At 34.4% G+C, this 21,344-nt stretch overlaps 1 protein-coding gene across 1 annotated transcript in view; it reads right to left on the bottom strand.

The window, feature by feature from the left end:
- The window catches only part of ADGRV1 (adhesion G protein-coupled receptor V1), a 279,799-nt gene that overhangs the window by 116,235 nt on the left and 142,220 nt on the right, over positions 1 to 21,344 (bottom strand). The window contains exon 82 of the mRNA XM_058424189.1: positions 19,906 to 20,023. Coding sequence (XP_058280172.1) covers positions 19,906 to 20,023 — 118 coding nt within the window. The remainder of the gene's footprint in view (positions 1 to 19,905; positions 20,024 to 21,344) is intronic.

Here is a 21,344-nt window from a genome sequence, read left to right as displayed (position 1 = left end):
ATATAGTTGGGGGTTTTGCTATTCCATGTTTTGATAGACAAGTTTCCAAAACAGAATGGCAATTTATTTCTGTTGTCTAGTATATAAAATAAAAATGTAATTTTGTTAACTTTACAGCCACTTAAGTAAAAAACAAACAAACAAACAAACAAACAAACAAACAAACAAACACCAAAAGCCGCAACCTAATAAAGGTGGAAAAAATATCTTGGAGAATTACATGTATTCTACTTTTCAGGCAGAAGTGTACCTTGAAAAACAAAAAGAAACCACTGCATTGTATCTGTGATTTAGAGAAGAGATTTTTATAACCCTTGGGCAGAGGAAGATTGAGGGAAATTGAGGCATTTTTTGACAAGGCCGAACATGTTACAGTAATATTTGAAAATCCAGAAATATAATGAATAAAAGGAGCATGTGGACTTTACTGCTAAACTACAGATTTCTTCACTAAAGTAGAAAATATATTTCTGAATATTGCACAGTACATGTCTAAGTGTGGCTGGTTAAAGATCTGGTGAGACATTTCTGTTGAAGTTATTTCAAAAACCTGTATTTAGGTAGAATTATTCACCAATACATAACATTAATTATATACATGATATTAATAAATTTATTAGGTAGTTTCTAGAATATTAAAGCATTAGTCAAGAGTGTTTATCACATATATAAAACCCACTCACAGTTTTCATTATAATTTCACCAGGAAGACTGTTTACTTCTCAACAGGAAATATGATACACTTGACACTAAGAAGATAACTCTTTTCAGGAATAGTTCTGTAGGACAAATGTTTGTTCCTGCAGTATTTCAGTGATGTCATAGCTGTGTGTTTAGAAAGAAAGACTTATGTGATGCTAATCTTCTTCCTAAAAAATGGTTTTTCTTTAACCAAAATATCTGCTGCAAGATAGTGGAAAAATTAAATGCAATAAAATTATAAAATTTCTATAATTTTTTTTAATACTTTCCTCCTTAGGAAAGTAGGTCAACTTTTAACTAGGTCATATGAAAGAAATGTGAATAATATTCATACGAATGAAAAATTAATCATGATAAAGACAAATTGGTAAGAGAAGGACAGGGAATCGAACAAGTGATACAAAAGCAATCATTTACCAGCTCCCACAGCCAGACAGATGACCAGCCAATCTCCAAGCAAGGCTAACTCCTGTTCCTCAATTTTTATTTCTAAATATGATGTTACATGGTACTGATTATCCCTTTGGTCACCCAGGTCAACTGTTTCTTTTGTGTCCCTTCCTAGATCCTTTCCCACCACCAGGCCACCCACCATTGAGGCAGTGGGAAAAATAGAAAGCCTTGACACCACACAAGACCTTTTCAGAAACAGCCAGAACACTGGTCTGTTATCTCTACTGCACTGTAGAGTCTTTTCTCAAGAACATTAACTTCATCTTGATCTCAGCCAGTGCAGTATACTGAAAAGAAAACTGACACAAAGAGAAAAGCACATTGGAAGTATGATTTGTATTTCAGATATACAACCATACACACAAAAATACATTGTCCTTTATACTGCCACTGTTAAAGCATCTTGAGACAAGAGACGTGATTTTTCTTTTCCTGTCTCACTGTACATTAACTTGGGAAGTAGCCCAATTTGCTATAAATGAGGTTCAATAGTTTAGAAATGATGAATTCCTGACATTGGCAATTTCAATTTATCAAGAACATTAACTTCATCTTGATCTCAGCCAGTACAGTATACTGAAAGGAAAACTGACACAAAGAGAAGAGCACATTGGAAGTATGATTTGTATTTCAGATATACAAACATACACACAAAAATACATTGTCCTTTATACTGCCACTGTTAATGCATCTTGAGACAAGAGACGTGATTTTTCTTTTCCTGTCTCACTGTACATTAAATTGGGAAGTAGCCCAGTTTGCTATAAATGAGGTTCAATAGTTTAGAAATGATGAATTCCTGACATTGGCAATTTCATTAGTATATGTTGTTTTATTTCTTATTCTACTGTTATTTGTAAGTATTGTCAAATCTCTAACAGAAAGATAGATGATATAGATAAATAGATATAGATGATAGAGATAGAGATAGAGATAGAGATAGAGATAGAGATAGAGATAGAGATAGAGATAGAGATAGATAGATATAGATATAGATATAGGTATAGATATCTATGAGAGGGCATTATATCCTTCCTAAGTATCAAATTGTCCAATCTGATTTACTAAGTAATAACCTAACTAGCTACATTTTTGTTACAAATAGAAAAATGAATTGTGTGCAGCTCTGTAGACAATGAGAATCAAAGGTGGAGGAGGCTAGTGTAGAACCGGTAAAACAGAATATGAGACTGAGGTGAAATGTACGTAATGCACCACATTGCTGAATCTCAATGTCAAAACTTGAGTCAAAATATATTAATGACACATGCACACTTGCTAAGTTGTTTAGCACATGGGTCACTGACAGCCAAGGTCACTATGCCCCAGCAGTGCAGTACAGTAACGCACAAATACCGTCTGGTGGTTGAAAGAAAAGCTACATCTTGTCTAGATGGACACAAATAAGCCTTGCCTCTGGATAGTACTAATTGGTTTGAGTTGAATGCTACACTAGCAGAGCTGTCCAGTTTGCAAGCCTAAACCAGGGCTAAATCTTTGGGCTCTCTGGCTTGTATTGTGTTGTAAGGCAAAGCATTATAACAAAATTAAACCTCATAATAAAGGTCAAAAGCAAATACAGCTCAGAAATCAGATGTGAGGACCTCCTTTATAGTAAGTGTGTAGATATACCTTATCTAGAGTTGTAGGCTTAGATTACATATATTATTTGTTCATATTTTTGAAGCAAGGCTTATGTGCTTATGCAGTTGAGTTCAAAAAATTCTGTTAAAACATGTTGAACAATAAACAGTGATATCATTTAAGTCACTAACATGATATATGGCTAAACAAACAGCTGAATGAGCAAAGTCAGCATGTTCAAATTTTTAAGACTTCTACTTGGTTCGTAATAAAAAGCAAGCCAGTTAATAAATCAGGAGAAAACACAGTATTTATTATTTTATACTTAATTCTAAGTATAACATATTAAAATACCCCAGAAATTTTACAGCTCTTCCGGTGTTTAACTTCACAGCTTGTAAAAAAGAACTGAAAGTTGTATTACTTCTGTTAAAATTTACTCACTAATTCCCTGCTGTTTTCCTACAAAAGGAAAGTTAAGAGGAAAAAAAGTTCTGAAAAAAGAAACATTTGAATGTAGAAGATTCAAGGAAAAGATTACTGATTTTTCATCTCTCTCCAAGCTCCTACTGTTTATTATTTTCAAATTTCCAAGTCTGATTGCTCTTCAGGTCTTGAACAACAAACTCCTACCCTACTGCTACTGCCTGCAGTATATCAGTATAAACCACATGGCATTCTAATGCTCACTCATCAGAGTTTGTTAGGTATGCAAATCATGCATGAACTGTGTACACCCCATTCATACACAAAATTAATGCAGATCAATGAGACAATTCAAAGAGGACTTGTTTGCCACAAGGCAAAAGTTGGGTTTGGACTGAATGGCATCCTGCTGTAATATTGCATTGGAATGGAGAAGACAAGTTTCTCATGTTTATCAACAAAGCGAAGGGATTTGTAACTAAGCACCTTAAAAGAAGACCCACAGAATAAAAGAATGTTTTTACAGTGTCCAGTAACAACTCCTGATCACAATTTAAAGGGTTTTAAAAAGCTACCATTCAAGTAAAAAGGAGCTGGCAAAGTTAATTGGCCTAGCTAAGTGCAAGAAGTTTATGTTGAGACTAGTGTGGGGAATAGCAGGAGTTGCAGGGAGATACTATAAGGAGAAAGACTTCTTTGAGAAAGCAGCAGAGAGTCAACCACAGCATCCAGCACTCACTCAGTGCTAAGGGAAGAAGTCATGGATGGTAATTATCACTGAAGGATTGGAGTGGCCTTAGATAGAGGGACTGCTGAAGGATGAAGGAAAGAAGAAATCAAACAAATACAGTATTTCAGTGTAACAAGGTTGGAAAACTGGCGGGGATGGAGAGATAGCGATAATGAGCGCAAGAGTGGTATAAATCATGGTTAGCTGATAAAGACTGAAGAAAGGAAAACAATGAAAATTCCACTAGGTACTATGGAGAAAACATAATGGTCTCTCTGCTTCTGAACCAAATTTTGTCTGGCAAAGGTTAGTAATAGAGGTACTCTGGCCTCTGAATCACAGTAGGAGAATTCAGAGGAAATCCTTCTGAATCCAGAAGGTTTACAAGAAGCTAACTCACTAGATTAACAATGGCATGCATAATCACATGTAAGAGAAGTAGAAGATGACATTTCGTCAATATAAATACACCTTGGAACATACATAAAATGCTGGGAAAACAGCTGGCTTTACAAAAATTACAAGTAGTCTACTGAACAGGCAAGATTCCAGGAAGACATTTGAGTTAAGAACAGGAGGGTAAAAGAGGCACCATCAACAGGTTCCCACATCTGGAAATAGTATTATAAAAAAAATAAAATATCTATTTAAATATGCACATATTCCATCTAGCTACTCTCTATCTTTTGCTCTCTCTTTTCTCTGTAGTATTTCCTATCTGTATGTATAATATATCTATGTACATTTCCACATGAATTTATATATATATTTCTATGTGTGTACATGAAGAGAGGTCAGTTTTAAGTCTGGTACAGTTTAGACACACTTTTAAAATATGGAAAGTTTTACATGCTTTATACTTTTGTACTTTATTTTTCACTCACATGGTGATCTCAGAAATTACAATGCACAGAAGATCCCCAAAGCATCCTTAATACAAGATCCATCCAACATCAGTGTACTAAAATCAGTACTTCAGTTCTGAAACAAATTATAGAACTAGATTTTCACGTTTTGAAATACTAAGCAGGAATCATTAAATAAATGAGAATACTTGAAAAGTAACTTAGAGTAAGTGGAAAAGTGACAGAAAATGACTATTGACTGTAGATGTAAACACTCTTTTGAAACATAAAACTTTAGTCAGATGAAAAATACTTCTTAATTAAAAAAAATAACAGAGGGCAAATTTTCTAAGCATTGGAAGAAATATTTTGGTAATATCTTCATTACCAATGTAACTTTATATATAATTAGAATGCTTTCTACAAAAAATTACAACAGAAAACAGCTTTAGATAGGAATTACTTTTTTTCCCTACAATCTTAATATATTAAAACAACAGTTCTCCAAAATCAGGGAATAACAGCAATGCTAACTGTATGTTGATGCTTCCTTATCTAACAACAAGGTGTAGCAAATGCATTCACAACAAAGTGCAGAATTTCCTGGTTGCCCTGTGGTTTCTCACATTGGGATAGTACTCTGCCACTGATCACTTGTGAACCTTAGTACTATTTAACAGGACACTCCTATTAAGACAGCAAATTGCCACCTGATATCAAGACCCACAAAACAAATAACCATCACTGTGACCTCACACAATAATTTCAAAGAAGACAATGGAAACTGATGAAGCTTAATTGTTTCCAGTTTCTTCTGTCATTCAAAATGTATATAATCTTCACCTTCATCAATGACTCGAGATTCCACATTCACTGTTCAAATGAAAAAGCTCCCAAATTTATAGCGACAGTAGGAAATATAACACTGGAGGGATGGAAAAATACAGGATTACAAAGCTCCCCACAGCAATCCTTTAATGAAGGTTTTAAACTAACATGAACCTATTAAATAATGTCACATTTAATGAGTACTTAAATAATGTCATTAATAATGGAGTAATTGGACCTTTTTACAAAAACAAAATCTATTTAGCACTGTCATCATTTCCGGCAATACAAGTTACTGAGTAGTGTCTTATTCCTAGGTGTTATTACTTTCTAAACATAAATAAGCCAGAAATAATGAGTGAGACCACAGAACCTCCAGCTTAACCACATAATTTCTATTCTGAAAGAAAAAAAATATACATTTGTCTACCTCTGATTAGATCAGGTGGTCATAAAAAATTACTATTGTGCTTTTCTTGTCTTGGAAATGACTGCAATTTGGCCGACTGACTGAAGCAGCATGATATTATATGGAATTTGACAAGAAATATCAACCCAAAGACAAAATCTACAATGAGCTTTTAGCACATGTAACAACTTTCTCATGTGACCTAAATAGTTTATGCAGTTTCATATAGTTTGCTATCAATTAATAAAATTTAGCATTCATCTTCTAACTCTTTTTAAAATGTCATAATTTAGACATCATGATGCCACTTAGATAAATACACCAATATCAAATCAACCATAACGGATTTTTCTTTTGTTTTGCTCAGTTAAGGAAAAGGAATTTTTTTCCTGTTTTCAAATATATGCATTTTTTGAAAGAAATTCAAACAAATGTTTTTAAAAGAAATTCTAATTTTTGTATATTTCTGCATTGTTATTTTTCAAGATATTAAATGATAATTACAAAAACATGTACAGCTAAAGAAATGTATTAACCCCATTATCCAATCTAGTAACTTTCTTTTAGTCCACTTTTGTAAAAAGTCACCTTTTTACAAACCAAGGTTCTTATATGTAATTTCAATCTTAATGTATTATCCTGTAATTTATTATATAACATTTAAATTAGGGATCCAACATACATCTTTAGATGTCTAGATCAAAACCGTATATTTCTTCTTAGAACATTTTAGAAGCTACCTTAATTTCCTGAATTTATACAAAAAGAAAAAGGAAATATTTGTTATTGTTGGACAACTTTGTGACTACTGCTCATTTCTGTTCAGCAGAAATGCTAAACTGCTATGGCTTTAGCACTCCAAAAGCTGGTCGGTTTCTGCTTTGTTTTGATACCAGCAGGATGAAGACACCACTAAAGAGAAGTAGAGAAATTCTCTTTAGAAAAGCTAAATTCACTATGGCAAACATAATCCCACTGTAGACAAGGAAAAGGGATAGCTTGCCTCACAAAACTATTCAAAGCAGGAGTCTAACTCAGCTGCTGTCCTGGTAAGGAAAGACTTTCCTGCTGCAGGAAGGGAGCATAGGGAGGTTAGGGTCACAGAACTGAAGACAGCTTTTGTGGAGCCCTTACAACTAGAACAGTCGCGAAAAACAAAGCTTCTGACACATTCTCATGCAGCTCCATCTCTGTCCAATAACTCAGAAAAGACAGAATCTATGCTAACACAGGTACTAACACGATTTTGTTAGTATAATACTCAAAGGATATAGACTAAATTTGTTATGGGAAAATGAGAATTTATGGAAAAATTAATTTTGTTCTCAATTTGTATTTTATTAATTAGTTGCTGACAACTTTTTGTAGTTGTTTATAACAAAGATCTGCATAAGGATATGTTGTCTTCATTCCCTGTGAGCAATTATTGACAAAGAATCTGAATAGAAAAGTGGATCTACAGACTTCAGCAGCATATAGCTGGTATAACTGCTGTCACATATAAAGCTTCAGTTTTCCTGTACACAGTTGGGTTTGCCAGAAGTCTTTTCTGATGTTATTCTTGATCCTTTTACTAACTTCAACACAAAGCATATGATGATTTTTTTAAAACTTGTTTACTTTTTAATTATTTTTTAATGAACAAAAGGGGTATTCTTACTGTACCACACTGCATTGCTTTTCATCACTTTTCTATGTAAAACAAAGGAAATATTCTGATCATAATAGGCTCAAAAAAACATGATAACTGAGCTGCCTAAATATCAACTATATCTTAATTTAACACGAAGTGGGATTTAATTTTCAGGAATTAACCTGACATTAAACCACTTCATCCATATTCTAAATCAAAGTTAATTTTGGGAGGAGCCCAAATAGAATAGAGACCATGTGATAGAAAAACAGATTAGATAATTAAATGGAGGTGGGGATTTGGCTTCTAAAGGATTCTTGAGAGATATACAGTAGTCTTGCCTTAGTCAAACCTTCTTTGCAAGAAGAACCTCTAGCATAACATTTCAGCCTTTCAGTCTCAGATACACATACACTCACATAGCTAATCTGGGAATTTTATTAGACTTTGATAGAAAGTCTGGTTTGGTTATTTCACTTGTATTGTTTGAAAACAGCTTGAAAAATAATATTAAAAAGCTAATGTAACTGGTAACCCTAAATTTTTATGTTTGATAAAACTTAAGTTAAAAGCACATATCGCTGAAACCAAGGTGAAGATATCACCCAGAATTATAGTTCATACAATAAAATGCTTTCATTATAACCATTGAAATAAACCAAATAAAAGTGTTTAAAATATGATATCCAGAGCTAAACCATTAAGAGTTCTCTCTGTATTCTCTCATTTGAATGGGGAGCATTGAGCAAGGAGTTGGACTACATGATCTCTAGAGGTCCTCTCATCCTAAGTATTTTTTTTTATTCTGTGCTGATTTGGCTATTAATGACCAGCTAATTTCTACCCTGATGCATACCTACTCAGCAGTTGTATTTGTTCATAGTTCTTCTTATGTCACCTCAAATGTTCCTAAGCACTGGACCAAAAAAGCATGAGAGAGGGACATTTCACAGACTAATTTTTTTTTTTTTTTTCAATAACCACCAGCAAATGCACAGAAAGAGAAGTGGTCTACTGACAAGAAACATGGAGTTACAACTTCCATAATTTTATACAGAAATGTGAAAACATAAGTAACCAAAAAAGACAAGGAAAAAATGTATGACCATCCTATAATATAGGGGAACTAGTTTCCCATTCCCAAAGTGAATTAGACTCACTAAGTGCTACAATGACCTATACCAACAACAAAGTCTGAAAGAAAAACAATGAAATACAACACACCAACTGCTAAACCCCTAAGGTAAACAAATACCAGGTTCTTTCTTTGGGTTTACTGAGGAAAAAACCTCAGTACCATGAGGAAAGGAGAGTCAACTCTGAATACAGAGCACGTGTGGGTGGTTTTTTGTGTGTTTTTTTGTTTGTTTTGTTTCGTTTTGTTTGTTTGTTTCTTTTTTTTTTTTTTAAATGATAAAGTCAATTCTGCAGAACCTTTTCTTATTATTAACAGACTTCTAGACTTGCTGAAAAGTCACCATTAATTTTAGAAATTCTGTACCATCTGAGAATATAGAAACCGCTATCAGCCTGATGGGTGGCGACTGACAAAGAGAAGGCTATCATGCTATGGAACTGACCACACAGTTGAACTGAGGCTAATAGCAAATTACAAGAAAAAAATTTAAGTCTCCACATTTCCACCTGATGTGCAGTGAAGTCTTGCTGGGAAAGGAAGGGAAAAAAGACCCAAAACTTACAGTCTGAGACAAATTTCTAATGTTTCTAATTTATCAGTGACACTTGACTTTCCTGGAAAATTCTGTCTGTCATAGGATGCTACTACACAAAGATTTGAAAACCTTAGTTAGAAAGAATTGGCCATAATAGAAATTATATTCAACAATGTGACCTAGGAAATAACTTATTTTGGGAAATGTACCACACCAAATCCATCTATCTCATTCCATTTTAGGAAAACCCATTTAATGAATAAATGGCAGCTCATAATTTACTAGTTTATTTAAAGCACACTACTTGGTAGTTAACAAACAAGAGCATGTTCTTAACCTCATGAATTTGTTTCTTTCATTTGAAGAAAATAAGGTATGGTGCTGAGCTGAAAGTGTTGACAAATGGGCACAAAAGAATATTAGGAAGCAGAATGACAAGCCTGAGTTTACATAACATCTCAACGCTCTTTGCTTCAGACCAAAAATGCTGAAAATTAAATTACAAGGAATCGATTTTATTACATAGAACTCCAATACCACGTAACAACTGTGCTTTTCTCCCCTTAAAAAATGCGGTAAACTCATCTGATGTTTTAAAAGCATAATGTTTGATCTTGGTTGAAAGCTGTCTACAATAGCTACAGATCCTTCAATTCTTTACCTTCACCTCAAAATTAGGACAGTACAAATGAAGTTCTACAAAGTATTTGTTTTTTATCCTTTGGTGTCCTCTCAGTGTTTGACTAAAGTTATATAGTGGTATATCAGATTTGTAAAGCAACAGACCTGCCTAGGATTATTTAGCATGTTAAGAGATCATCACTACAACTCTTGGGTGATTCTTGCACACAATTATGAAATAAACCAAGTGAAGCTACAACACTTACACTTTCATCACTGATGGCAAGTGATTGCTTCTGAAGCTGGAGTCATATGCTGTGCCTATATCTCAATCAACAGCCCCCAATAACTATGAATATTTTGAAGAGGTAATATGTTACAATGTTCAGTGGAAAGTTCAGGAAAATAATCTGCTGGAGCAAATGGGAAAGGGGATTCTTTATATTAAAAATTCCTGCGGGCAGTTCTTTTCTTCAAATTCCTATTTATAATGTCTAGTATATTGTAAGCATCACATATAGTGCAACATTTTATAAACTAGTAAAGCTGCAAGCGAGGAATCCATATGCAACTATGAACTAAGTGGTCAATGTACAACTGAGAAATAAATACATTTATATGGTTTTGCTTTTAAAAAAATATTTCCAGTTTTGTAGAGCCATATGAACTAATTAGGCAGGAACTTTGAAAGGAGAACAACTGTTACATTATGCAAAGTTAAATGTTAGCAGAATCCTATAGAATATTGCAACATTTTGAAGATAACATGTCAGTAATTCAAGAGCTTAGAAAAATAAAGTGCCCTTTTTTCCTTTGATAAACAGACTTGTCTACTGGAATCTGATATTTGTCAAACTCACTAACAACACCTGTGCATCTCAGCATTTTAGACAAAGAATCCTTTGAAGATGCTTTTTCCTGGGGCAAAGCTTAATAGAGACACTTGCCAATAAGGACACTTGTGAAAGCTGGAGCACAGGGAGATACATGTCTTTGGGAAGAAACGTTATATTGGAAAACTGATAGGTTGTGTTTCCTCCACCAAAAGTGAACGGTCTAAATATAAAAATAATAATAAAAAAAAAACTAAATAAATAAACTGAAAGATCTAAAGCTTCAGCAAATGTTGTGAAATATACCATTGTGTCAAAGCTGCCAGCTCTGTGTGTGCGGATGAGTGTCACACACTGCAGCAGGATTTCAGAATAAAAAGCCCTGAACAGCTATTTTCAGAGGCATCTCATCACATTTTATTATTCTGCAATGCATACTTTCTGGATGTCTAAATTAGACTGAGATTAGTAAAAATTCATCATAAATTGGAAGGAAAAAATCTTCCAGGCAACAAGAGAATGAGAGTTTGGTGGGACATTCCCAGTGTATTCTGCTTCCAGCCAGAGCCAGCCAAGCTCAGATACAGACGCAGTCTGCACTTACTGCTGGATTCCTAAGGAGTGACTTCTTATTTGCACATGTGATAAAAAGACCAGTTTCCACTCATGCTTCTAAGGAGAAAATCAGCACTTGCTTCATATATTCAGGAATTATCTGTTATTGCAATTAAAAGCAAGTTCACCTTTGATTTTATCCACTACAAGTATTGAGCATACAGGCACAAAACAAAGACAGAATACAGTCTAAATGCTAAAGGTGTCAAAGCTAGCTTCATTTTAAACAAATACAAAAATGCAACCACGAACACATTAGAGAGAAACATTTCATAAAGTTAGAGTAAGATTAAGTGTGATCTTTTGATCACTAATGTAAAGAATGTTATAACACAAAGTGACTGAAAAGCTAGTGCTTTGGACTTACTAATCACATGGCAAAAGTCTTTCCATTCAACTTCCTTCTTTGCTTCTATTTTATTCCTTTTCCAGTGAAATCACATTTACGAAAGAGTTTAAGAAATTGGCCTGATATTAATAAAATATATTTTAACAATAGTTAGCATTTACTGTCAAATATATCCTGAAAGCTTTTGGTTTTCAAAGGTGGGAAGCTGAGATGTCCAGACTAATAATTATCCTGATAAGATTAGCTGCCACCACATCTGATCTCAGCTAGAAGTCAGTAATGAGCTGCAACATATTAATGCCAAATACCAGTCTGCATAAAATTTAAGTTACAGGTTTATACAAAATATGAAGATTAATATATGGATATTGTTTTAACCTGTCCCATGTCAAGGGTAGGATGCTGTATATCAATATAAGTTAACAACTTGGCAAACATTCAGATTTGGGTTTAGGAACACATTAACCACCCATCTACCCCAAACTCTGCTTGAAGATGAGTGGCTACAAGGATTTGTAACTGAAGAGCACAATTAAACGTGATAGATTTTGTTATAGAGCTCTGTCTTTTATCTCCCATTGAGACCTTTTGAAAATGTTATGTAACTATCTCCAATTGTCTGTAAGTGCATTGCTCTATCTTGATTACAGATTTTACTCAAGCACAATTTGTAATATTTTCAAAATACTTCAAAAGTAACAAATAGGAGTATCGATACGCCAATTTTGATTATGAATTTACATGGAACACACAGGTCTGTAGCTGTACTTTTCAGTTATATATTTTTCTATCTGTCTCTCATTTATGTTGTGCTGAGTCATGCACAACTATGAAAGAGGTGGTGACTAAAAGAACCTACAGTATATTAGGTTTAGAGGACTGATGCATCTTTATTGGATATGTTCATATTGTATGCCTACTTGATTCCTCTCTTCCCAACGTTTTTATCACTGTGGGGACACAGAAAAAAGAAATAAAAGGCCACTTATTCCAAAGCAAAGATTCAGTTATTGCAATTAATATTTTGAGAATTGTTTTTCTTTTCTTTTTGGTCTCAAAACCACAAATTATTTACTAACTTACTTTCAAGGCTGAGTTTTCCCGATTTTGAATCTGGACACCGTAGAGCACAAGAAGCCTAAAAGCTTGTGTAAAAAGGTGCCACTTAACCTTGTATAGCACAGTGAAAGCATTTGTATGTCCCTTGTTTCCCACCTGCTTCTATACAATGGTGGAAACCTGTGCTTGGACTGCCTGGAACATGCAGCTCTCTACCACACCACGGACTAGAGCAGTATCTGTCCAAAATTACTGCAGGACACATTAAAATGCAAATCTCTGGACACTGCAAGGACCAGGGATATAAATACTGAGGAAACAGGAGGAATGGGCTAACAATTTTCATCAGAATTTTTATCCTTTGAGTAGAAAAGACATTTTGTATCCCTGGGTAAATGAGATCCTAGGTGTTCATTTGACTAAATTCTGTTTGTTTACTCGCACAGAGACAATCTTTAGACTTTGAATTCCTGTGCTTTCCAAGTTACTTCTTGCCAGCTAATCCACAATTATTGACTAAGATTCCTATCCCATTTCAGCCATGAAGTAAAACAATGTAGTTAATTATCTCCTGTACACTTTCTCCCATCTCTAATCTCTGAGACCCACATAAAATTCTACTATTGCCAGCAAAAGTTTCAACTATAGAAGTTAATTTCTAATGATGCACATGCCTTGTGCTTAGTTCATTTCTATTCATTCATCTGTCTTTGCTCAAAAAAAGTTTCCTGGTTTCTTCTTCTTTTTTTTTTTTTTTTTTTTTTTTTTTTTTTTTTTTTTTTTTTTTTTTTTTAATGGAAATATAGCACCATGGTTTTCTAAACCCGTTTTTCATGACAGTACGCAGTTTGGGCTTTTTTTGGCAAATGAACATAAGTTATGTGCTTCTGGTTTCCCTCTGGTTAATATATATACCCCAAATCTTGGTTAATCATTTCACTGATTATTCACTGTTATTCCAAGCATTTAAGGTCTTCATGATAATTTTTCAGAATCTAATCAGATCTACATTCATGTTAGTGTGTTTCTTTCAAATTACATTTTAAAAAGATTGACTTATCTTAAAAAAAAAAAAAATTAGAAGAGTCTGTCATATTATAACCTGTTTGTTTAATTCTTATAAATCCCTGTAATGTCATTTTCAAAAGGCACTTTCTATACCAACAGGGAAAAATTACTATGGGAACAAAATCAGATCTGCCAGCATATAAAATTCAGCCACAGCCTACTGACTAAACTATCAGGAATTATTTAAGCATTATTAAATTAAGCATTATTAAAAAACATTTAATCATAGTTAAACACAATAATTAGTAAGCTGGTATTTATGAAAATAATATTCAGCTGCTTTCAAAAGCAATCAGAACCCCAATACACTTAAAATTAAAACTTGCTGTATGAATCTGTCAAGGTCAGGTTCTGATTTCATGTGTACAAACAATCCAATTAATTCCTGAAAAGGACTTGTTAATCTACTGTATATGGAACATTAGTGGCCTTAAAGTTATGAAGCAGCTCATGGGAAAACTGTCAAAAACTGATTTTTTTTAATGATAAAAAGGACCCCTTTAAAAATTCCTTGCATGTGAAAGCAAGCAAAGTGACAGTAATGGAGAAAAAACTTAAAGATTCAATGGTTAGTATAATTTTAATTAGCTGTAAAGGAAAACTATTGAAATGCTATTGCTCATAAAACCCTAAAGATATTTTTCCTCCAAAAGATTAGCTAAATTAAGATTGTTTTGGAAACTTCATATTAACACAGCAGTGCTGTTGCCATGGCCTGAATTTATGGATAACAGCAACTGTTGTGGTCCTTCTCTCCACCAAGGCAGCTACGAGGAAAGCCTCCAGCAGGAAAAAGAGCAACAGGAGATTTGCCAGTTAGGAGAAGTAATAGATAACCACTTTTTTTTGTTTAAGCAGAATGGAACACATGAGAGGACAGAATAAAGGCAGATGAAGAAAGGAGGCATAAAATAGGAGAAAAAGTTTAAAAATGACAATGAAGCATGAAATAGAGAGAAGCAGCAGTATAACCTGCTTAACAGCAAGACACCAAGAACAGCAGTGAACAGGCAACCGGGGAATGTTTCTATCTGTTTCTCTATGTGTGTGGTCCCCAATTGCCTGTGATGTTGGGAAAAAATAGAATATAATAAAAAAGAGCTGGAAGGCATTAGCTGATTGAAATCTCATATTCTTATACTTTAAAGTGATAAACAGAACATTTGACTGTTTGTAGTGAGGACAGGAGGTGTGAGGTAATGTAGCAGCATTCTAACATATGTTATAGCATTGCTCATATATGTGAGTTTTGGCAAACCCTAGGAGAAAAATCTATTAAAAAAAAAAACCAACCTAACAGCTTGTGCATAACACTGCATGGGGCTCCACATGAGAAAAATGAACAAGGGTGGTAGAAGTAAAATCCCTACAAGATGTAAGAGTAAAAATATATGGGTACTTTCATAGCGCTAGATTACGAGTGAAAGACAAAAATCCAGTGTTGGTGGATGAAAACAACATAAAATTTAAATTGAGTATTTCCAATTTATTTCTTAAACTCATTTCCCTGGCCATGACTACTACCCTCTCTTCATGGGATATAGGTTTTTCAGCTGCTTCTACATCTCCACACTCCCTAGACTGAGACTGTAAAGATTAAAAACTCTTAGAGCATTTCCAGAGCCTTTTACTTTTGTCTGAGCCTTAACTCTAAGTATCTGCCGACTGCATCATCATACCAAATCTCTTGGGAGTTGTGGCAACTTGGCACTTGATGGTACTCACGGGCAAACTGACTCCCTTTGCTGGAGAAAAGGGAAATATTCTGCAAAAAGGAGGTCTATGAGGAGTAGCCAGCTCCTCACAAGAAATCTGGGTGATCAGGTCATTACCTGATCTACTGTTGTTTTATGGTAGCAGTCCTTCCTCACTGTTTAATTGTGTATAATATATCTTTTAATGATTGGGTATCCCACTTTTCCAGGTAAGGATTTCTTAACTCTCAGATTCTCAAGGACCTCATACACCTTACATAATTTATCTAACACCAGAGGACACCTGATATCTATCTGTCTGTCTATCTATCTATCTATCTATCTATTTATCTATCTATCTATCTATCTAATCTATCTATCAATCTCTCTATCCATCCATCCATCCAGCTATATAATCTATCATCTGTCTATCATATTTAAAATGCCTGCATATATACATGTTCAATGTATACAACTTATGAAGTCATTGAAATTTTTATACAGATTTTTACAATCTCTTCTACTAAAAGTCTCTGTTAGCTCCAGCTTTGACTGATTCTTCTTGAATATTGCCGATTCAAAAATAGAAACTTTGAGTAATAGAGATTGGCTCTTATTGATTGTAAAATGTATTGCTTTGCTATAAAAGCATTCAATTTATATTAGTCCACTCTGAAATTATCTTTTATTTAAATCCAATTCCCAAATAGTTCTACTCATGATTAGATTGAAACCGCTTCTGAAAGAAGCTGCATGAACTGTGCTCTGACTTGGTGGGAATTACTGAAATCAGCTAGGAAATAACTAAGTAAGTCAGTTCAAAACCTAATAAAATATCCCCTGAGAAAAGGCTTATTTGAACATGAACATATTTACTGACACACTTTCCCTTCTGATATACCCAAGAAGTGTCTCAGCTAGCCGTGCATTCCAATACTCCAAGAGAAGTGAAAGTCTTTTCCACTTTTGTTGTAATGCATTAATTGGGTTTATATTGCGTTGTATTGGATTTGTAACGTTTCCCCTGTCCCCCTTGGAAACTGTATCACGTGGTTTGTCCCTGCTTGGCTGCGCCCATCCTCCCACACTGGAATGTAACCCAACTCTGTGCCACTCCCACCTTGTTCCTGATTGGGCAGTGGCTTGTCCCTGCGTCTAGCCCCTTCCCCCCGGGGAAAAAGCCCCAGGACGTGGGAGGCTGCTCTCTCTTTGGCACAGGCAGGGACGGGGAAAGAACTCCAGCTGGCAGGGCAGGACCCCTGAATAAAGCCGTGTTACCCCCCCGGCAGGACCCCAGAATAAAGCTGTGATATCCCGCTGGCAAGGGAGCAGGCTCTTTCCTTTTGCCATTGGCGGTTGTCTGGGTCTCTCTAAAGAACTAACAACACATTTTAGATTCTTAGTGACACCTGTAGAATCTCTCCTTTTATAAATGAGAAATTAGACTTTATTATCCCCAAGACAGGAATGCTGACATCAAGGGTGGAAGAAGACTACATGCCACCCATAATTCTTACTGAAATATTTCATGTCACAACGTAACAGGACAAAACACGCCAGCATGGAGCCAAATTTCTAAAATGAGCACCAATTCTGGATCACTGTGTATGGTTCTTTTCTGTTTCTTTTGTGTCTTCTCAAATCTTATGAGTAAGCATTGTTAGTATCTCATCAGCATTTGCTGCTGTTAGGTTAAAGCAAGGAAATCAAGAGCAAGGATACCTCAGGCCTAGTTTTCCTCCAAGACAAATTCCCTCACTGTGGGAAACTAGGCTCTAATTTTAAAGTAATGCATAAAAATATTTGTTGTTTCCTGTTCCATAGAAGTTTCATATTTTATACAGACTTGGAGTTTAGAGAAACTGTACCTCCCAGCTTCTTCAGAAACAGTCCTTTAACTAGGATCTTCCAGCAGCTGACTAAAAGGCTCAGGCTTACCATAAGGAAAGACTGAATTACAATCAAAACTTTACTGCCAGGAGAGAGGCAGGCACTCAGTCACTCACTTCCACAAGTAGCTTCTGTGGTAGATGGTACACAGAATCACTCTAGGCACCTCATTTTTGAACAGGCTTTGCAAGCTCCCCCTATCAAGGCATATATATGTCAATTTCTTTGGGGCTTTGATTATGTGTAGGGTAAAATAAGAATTTCCTTATTTTGAAAAAAGCAGAGTTAAGATTAAAACAATATAGCAGAAGAACCATTTCACTGTTTCTGTAAAGGTTTCACTTTTATAAGATGGCAGAATCTACAGGCTCTGTGATCATTCATTCATTCAGTCATTCATTCATTCATTCATTCATTCATATCCTGCTCCTTCATCATCTCCTGGAGACTTTATTACATCTTTAAAATTTATCTTCTGGCAGAATTGTCCAAATCTGAAAGAGTCCAGAAAATAAAGCAACAATTCTACCAAGGCTGTAGTTTACAATTTTTTCATAAATGTTTAATGTTTGTTTTAAAAGAAAATGGTATACACTATTGCTTCTTGAAAAACGTAACTGACATGCATGTTTGTATTTCTACTCAGGCTGAATAACACAATTATCAAATCTTTAAAGAGAGCAAGTATAATTCTTCATCATGCATTTCCATCAAAGTCAGTGGTAGTATCAACTTGGCCTGGCAGTTTGGTAGTTTGGTGGTGATTGGTGATGATGCTAAGTGCATCATAGTAGTGCATAAGAAGCTCGAGGACAGAATAAATTAGAAAACACTAATTTTTTTTTTTTTTTTTTCCCCCTATTTGACCACTAGACTTTAATTTTGCTTTGCTGGCCATAAGAATGGAAGGCCATTTGTACACAGTAATTGCCATAAGCATACAGTGAATGTTCAAATATTCCAGAGAAGTGGCTACTGCATATAGGCAAAGCAGCTCAACAGTGCACTCACAAAAAGTCTAAACAGAGAATTTAGCATACATTCATGTCATTTGTACTACCCAGCATGTACTGTGGAAATGGCCCCTGAAATTTAATGTGGACAAGGTTCATCAAGCTGAGTATACACAAACAAGCCATGTATAAAGTGCTTATTCATGCATTCTGTGTGGGAATTCTCAGGAAAAGCATGGTAGCCATAACAATTATTCTTATTAAGACTGTAATCTAGTTTTATAGCTCTAAAAAGAATTTTATTGACTAATATGACAGTATTGAGACACTCTGAAGTATGTTATCATATTACTTTAATTTTTTTTAATACTTAAAAATTCACCTCAATTTACTCCAAAACTGAAAATCTCAGACCAGAATTTTTTTCTTTTGTGTATTTAGGGTATTGTTGCATGAACTTATGCTTGAAAGGAATAAAAAATGTTTTACAAATATCTAGGCTTTTATCTTTTTCCAATGAGCTCCATCAAACACATATTGAAACATCCACTCCTGAATGCTTTACAAGTGCTCCATTAATGCTGGCAGCCCTGAACACACCAAGAATGAAATGAAGGTTGAATGTTGTGAATAACCATTTCCTATCACTGACAGAGAAATGAACTATTGTGAGCAACTATAAAGCATGCACAGCCTTTGAACAGCAAGTTTCTGATCAATGTGCTGGAAAGATTTGACTGCCACCTACAGACATAACTAGTGCACTGGCAGCAATTTTAAAAGAACACCAGAACTACAAACCTAATAAACACCAAGTACATCTATTAGACAAAAACTAATTATTTATGTATGTATAAAACAGTGGAGCTACTGTGAAAAGCTTCCCAGTTGGTTGTGGTGGTTTTTTTGGTTTTTGTTGTTGTTGTTTTGGGGTTTGGTGGTTTTTTTTTTTTTTTTTTTTTTTTTTGTTTTTGTTTGTTTGGTTGTTTTTTTTTTTTTTTGTTTTTTTTTTTTTTTTTTTTTTTTTTTTTTTTTTTTTTTTTTGTTTTGTTTTTTTGTTGTTTGTTTTTCCTTCATAAAAATATAAACATAGGGACATACCAGCTTCCTTCATTCTCTAGAGTAGCTTCAGAGATCAGAATTACATATAAATGGTAATATGCAGTGTATTTAAACAAAGAAACAGGTCACAGACAGAAAAGCCTGTGGGCCCAAACAGAAGATAACTTTCAAAAGTTCCTTCAGAACTTAGAACTGAGTGCAGTATTCCACACATAAGATTCTCTTCTCACATTGTTATAGCATCCATCAGTTTTCATTAAAAATTCTCAAACAATGTGTAATTTTACTTGAACTCCCAACACATATGTAGATTATTTGGATATGAATATTGGATTGATTTTAAGTGTCCTATGTTGAAACTTTACATTTTCAAAAAATGTTTACACTGAAGAAGATCTCTTCAGACATAGCCATGAAAGTGAAGGGAAAGCAAACATATACTTACTCTACATTTTGAGACTTCAGCCTCTTTTCTTACCTGAGTACCCAAACAAGCAGCCATCATATGAGTGAGAAGTTTAGCTGCAAACATGGCACACCTGGTGCAGAAAAGATGGGAGATGATAGCCAAAGTGAAACCTACAGAAATGACAATTAAAAAAAACAACAACAAAAAAAGTTACGCTTAGGCTAATAAACTGTTCTATATTATCCAGCAGATGTTTCTTGAAGGTGCAGATTACCTAAAAAAAACCCAGCCAAACACCTTACAGAGAGAGTATGATCATTTTGGTTCACATTAGGATCACTCATGAGTTTATTTCAACTACTAACATGTATTTAATGTTTCCACAGTCTTGGGAGCTAAAATGATTTCATAATGTAAACAAGCAATTTTTGAAAAGTGTTTCTTTGGTGTCACTTTCTGCATGATATGGGTGATTATCATAATAGTTATATACAAAGCAAAGGTAAGTGTTCAGTGTTCATATTAATGTATCAAAAAAAAAAATTCTGGAAACAGTTACATAAAAAAGGCCTCCTGTTGGACAGCATTATTTTAGCAGATAGCTATAACCTTCTAAATGCCAATCTCCCATTTCATCTGTGTTGAGCATAGAAATTTGTTATAGCAGTAGTCAGGAGAAATGACACCACTTTTCATTTAATTAATTAATTGTAAACATAAACGGAACAAAGAATGGAAAAGGGCCCTTTCCTACCAGCAAGTAGTTCCTGGGAAAAGGATTCTAGGGAAGTTAAAGCACCAAGGAAAACACTGCTAAATCTCAGAGTTGACTGGAGTTAATTGTGCCTTTTCACACCCCAGTGAGGGCAGGAACTTGGGTAATTAAGGCAGATCCTTTATGTCGGTCTTGAGATTGACTACTGTTCAGCTTCCAGTATTTGTAAGAGATGAGTGAAATAAGTAATTGCTAAAAGTATTATTTCTAAGTATTTCAAAATTAATTAGTGATAGTTATACAACCATCTACACAGTCTCTTTTTGCCTTTTTTTTTTTTTAAATATTCTTCACACCTAGATGGAAACGTCAAGATAAATGAATAATATCCTTATCACTCTTAAAAATAGTCATTTGTTACTTTTAAAAGATTAATTTAAATCTAGTAATCTATATCATCACACAAGTAAACATCTTCAGCCATCCAAAAAAAGCTGAAAGCATTTGCCTCCAGTTCAAAGTAAACCTTTAACCAAGCTAAACAACTTTTATTTTTAAAACATATTTTTATGACATATGACTACAATAAGTGACTAGTTCTGAACAATGATCTGCATCTTTATTGACACCAGTTCAGCAAAATGTTTTCTTAGCCTTTGCATAATTAATTCCTTCTGTTTCTATAGCACTTTGCATTTTACAGCATTTTTATTTCATCAATTGACTTGTTTTTTCTCTGTAATTCAGTAATTGCACTTTAAAATCGGCTTGGTTTTATGTGCTAAAAATCTCC

Source organism: Hirundo rustica, chromosome Z, assembly GCF_015227805.2.
Source record: "Hirundo rustica isolate bHirRus1 chromosome Z, bHirRus1.pri.v3, whole genome shotgun sequence".
In the NCBI taxonomy this organism is placed as follows: Eukaryota; Metazoa; Chordata; class Aves; order Passeriformes; family Hirundinidae; genus Hirundo; species Hirundo rustica.
This window is presented reverse-complemented; position numbering and strand designations above follow the sequence as displayed.